This window comes from Penaeus monodon, unplaced genomic scaffold (assembly GCF_015228065.2).
Source record: "Penaeus monodon isolate SGIC_2016 unplaced genomic scaffold, NSTDA_Pmon_1 PmonScaffold_14268, whole genome shotgun sequence".
Classification (NCBI taxonomy): Eukaryota; Metazoa; Arthropoda; class Malacostraca; order Decapoda; family Penaeidae; genus Penaeus; species Penaeus monodon.
This window is the reverse complement of record NW_023643341.1, coordinates 1-2,500: the sequence shown is the minus strand read 5'-3', so window position 1 is coordinate 2,500 and position 2,500 is coordinate 1. Positions and strand designations below refer to the sequence as shown.

At 65.0% G+C, this 2,500-nt stretch overlaps 1 protein-coding gene across 1 annotated transcript; it reads left to right on the top strand.

Moving 5' to 3' along the window:
* Window positions 1–1,579: 1,579 nt before the first annotated feature.
* On the top strand, window positions 1,580–2,260 carry LOC119569339 (S-antigen protein-like; the record flags this gene model as incomplete). The annotated part of the gene is made up of 1 exon (XM_037917546.1): window positions 1,580–2,260. A coding segment is annotated over exon 1 (681 nt), but the record flags the coding sequence as incomplete, so codon positions are not given.
* Between the last annotated feature and the right edge of the window lie 240 nt (window positions 2,261–2,500).

Below are 2,500 nucleotides of genomic sequence, written 5' to 3'. Positions count from 1 at the left end.
ACATTTGAGATATGGAAAAAGAGCGCGAGTGCTTCGGGGAATGGGACGGGTGCCGGAAAGGAGTGCCAGGGCAAGGACTGCCGGGGTCAAAGTGTGACGGGGCCAGATATCGGGCCGGGATTGCCAAAGGGAAGTGTGACAGGGCCAGGATGCCAGGGAAAGGGATTTGCCGGTTTAAGTTTCCCGGGGCCCCGGAGTGCGGGGCCAGGATCCCGTGTAAAAATGTCCGGGGCCAAAAGTGTCAGGGCAAGGATTTCCGGGGCGGGATGCCAGGGAAAGGACTCCAGGGTCAAGTGTACAGGGCCGGAGTATCGGCCCAGGAGTCCCCGGTCAAGTGTGCAGGGCCGGGGAGTGCCAGGGCGGGACTGCCGGGGTCAATGTGACGGGCCGGAGTATCGGACCAGGGGGCCCAGTTCAAATGTCCGGGCCCGGGAGTGTCGGGAAAGGACGCCGGGCAGGAGTGCCATGGAAGGATGCCAGGTCAATGTGCCAGGGCCAGGAGTGCCAGGGTCAAGTGTGTCAGGGGGGAGTGCCATGGCAAGGGTGCCAGGTCAAGTGTGCCAGGGCCAGGGTGTGGGGGGCAAGTGTGCCAGGGCCAGGAGTGTCGGGGCCCCGGATGCCGGGGTCAAGTGTCCCGGGGGCCCAGGAGTGCCGGGGCCCGGTTTTGTCAGGGCAAGGATGCCGGGGTAAAGTGTGCCAGGGCCGGAGTGCCATGGAAAGGGGACTGTCGGGCCGGAGTCCCATGGCAGGATGTCGGGCCAGGAGGCCAGGCAAGTGTGTCAGGGCAAGGGTCCCGGGGCCAGGTGTGTCAGGCAGGGAGTGCCAGGAAAAGTTGCCAGGGCAGGATCCCATGGAAAGGACTTCGGGGGCCCGGGAGTGCCAGGGTCAGTGTGTGGGGGCCCAGGGGGCCCATGGCAAGGACTGCGGGGCCAGGGTATCGGGGCCAGGGTGCGGGGTAAAGTGTGACAGGCCCAGGAGGGGCCATGGCAAAACTATCAGGGCCAGGAGGCCCCGGGTCAAGTGTGCCAGGGCCAAGACTCCCCAGGGAAAGGACTGTGGGGCCGGGGTGCCAGGGTCAGTGTGACGGGGCCCAAAAGGTCCCAGGGAAAGGACTGTCGGGCAGGGTCCCCGGGGTCAAGTGTGCCAGGGCCAAGATGCCATGGCAAGGGCTGTCGGGGCCGGGGAGTGCCAGGTAAAGTGTGACAGGGCCAAAGGTGCCATGGAAAGGACTGCGGGGCCGGGGTGCCGGGGTCAAGTGGGACGGGGCCAAGAGTCCAGGGGAAAGGGACTGTCGGGGCCAGGATGCCAGGGTCAAGTGTCCCAGGGCCAAAGGCTAGGGAAAGGAACTGTCGGGGCCAGGAGTGCCAGGGTCAAGTGTGCCAGGCCAAGGTACCTGGAAAGGACTGCAGGGCCGGAGTGCCGGGTAAGTGTGCCGGGGCCCAAGAGTGCTGGAAAGGGACTCCAGGGTAAAGTGTGTCAGGGCAAGGATGCCAGGGTAAAGTGTGACAGGTCCAGGATGCCAGGTTAAGTGTGGGGCCCCAGGGGGCCAGGGGGGTCAAGTGTCCGGGCCAAAAGTGCTATGGCAAGGGACTGTCAGGGCCGGGATCCCAGGGTAAAGTTTTCCAGGGCCAAGAGCCGGAAAGGGATGTCGGGGCCGGGTGCAGGGTCAAGTGTGCCGGGCCAAGAGTGCATGGCAAGGGACTCCGGGTCAATGTGTCAGGGCAAGGAGTCCGGGGTCAAGTGGACGGCCCCGGGGAGTGCCGGGGTTAAGTGTGCCAGGGCCAGGAGGCCGGGGGTCAAGGTGCCAGGGCCAGAGTGCTATGGCAAGGCTGTCAGGGCCAGGATGCCAGGGAAGTGTGCCGGGGCCAAAGGGTGCCATGGCAAGGATGTCGGGGCCAGGAGTGCGGGGTCAAGTGTCCGGGCAGAGTGCCATGGAAAGGACTTACCCCAGGAGTGCCAGGGTAAAGGTGCCGGGGCCAAAGTTATGCAAGGACTGCAGGGCCGGGAGTGCAGGGTCAAGTGGCCAGGGCCGGGATGCCGGGGCGGACTGGGGGGGCCAGGAGGCCGGGGTAAAGTGTGCCAGGGCCGGAGTGCCTTGGCAAGGCTGCCGGGGGCAGGAGTGCCGGGGCCAAGATCCCAGGGCATGATGTCGGGACCGTCTCAGAACCCGGCTAAAGTCCGTGGGGGAAATTCGAGACTTTCGGGGAAAAATGTCACCAACGCCTGGATCCAGCCCCCCCGGGTGTCGTTTCCTTCGGGCGTGAGGGAAGGGGAGGGGGGGGGGCGGAAAACGTGCGACTGGCCAGGGAGGAATTCAAGCGGGGGGGCGGGGGAGTGGGGGAGGAGGGAGGCCCCAGGTCACGGGCGTGAAGCCCGGGGTCCGGAGAGGTGGGTGGAGTCACGTCCGGATGGAGAAATGAGGATCAGAATACCATCATCGGGCTTAAAAGGGAATTTCTTACCCCTTTTCAAAAAAACCCCTTTTTACCAAATTGCTTCC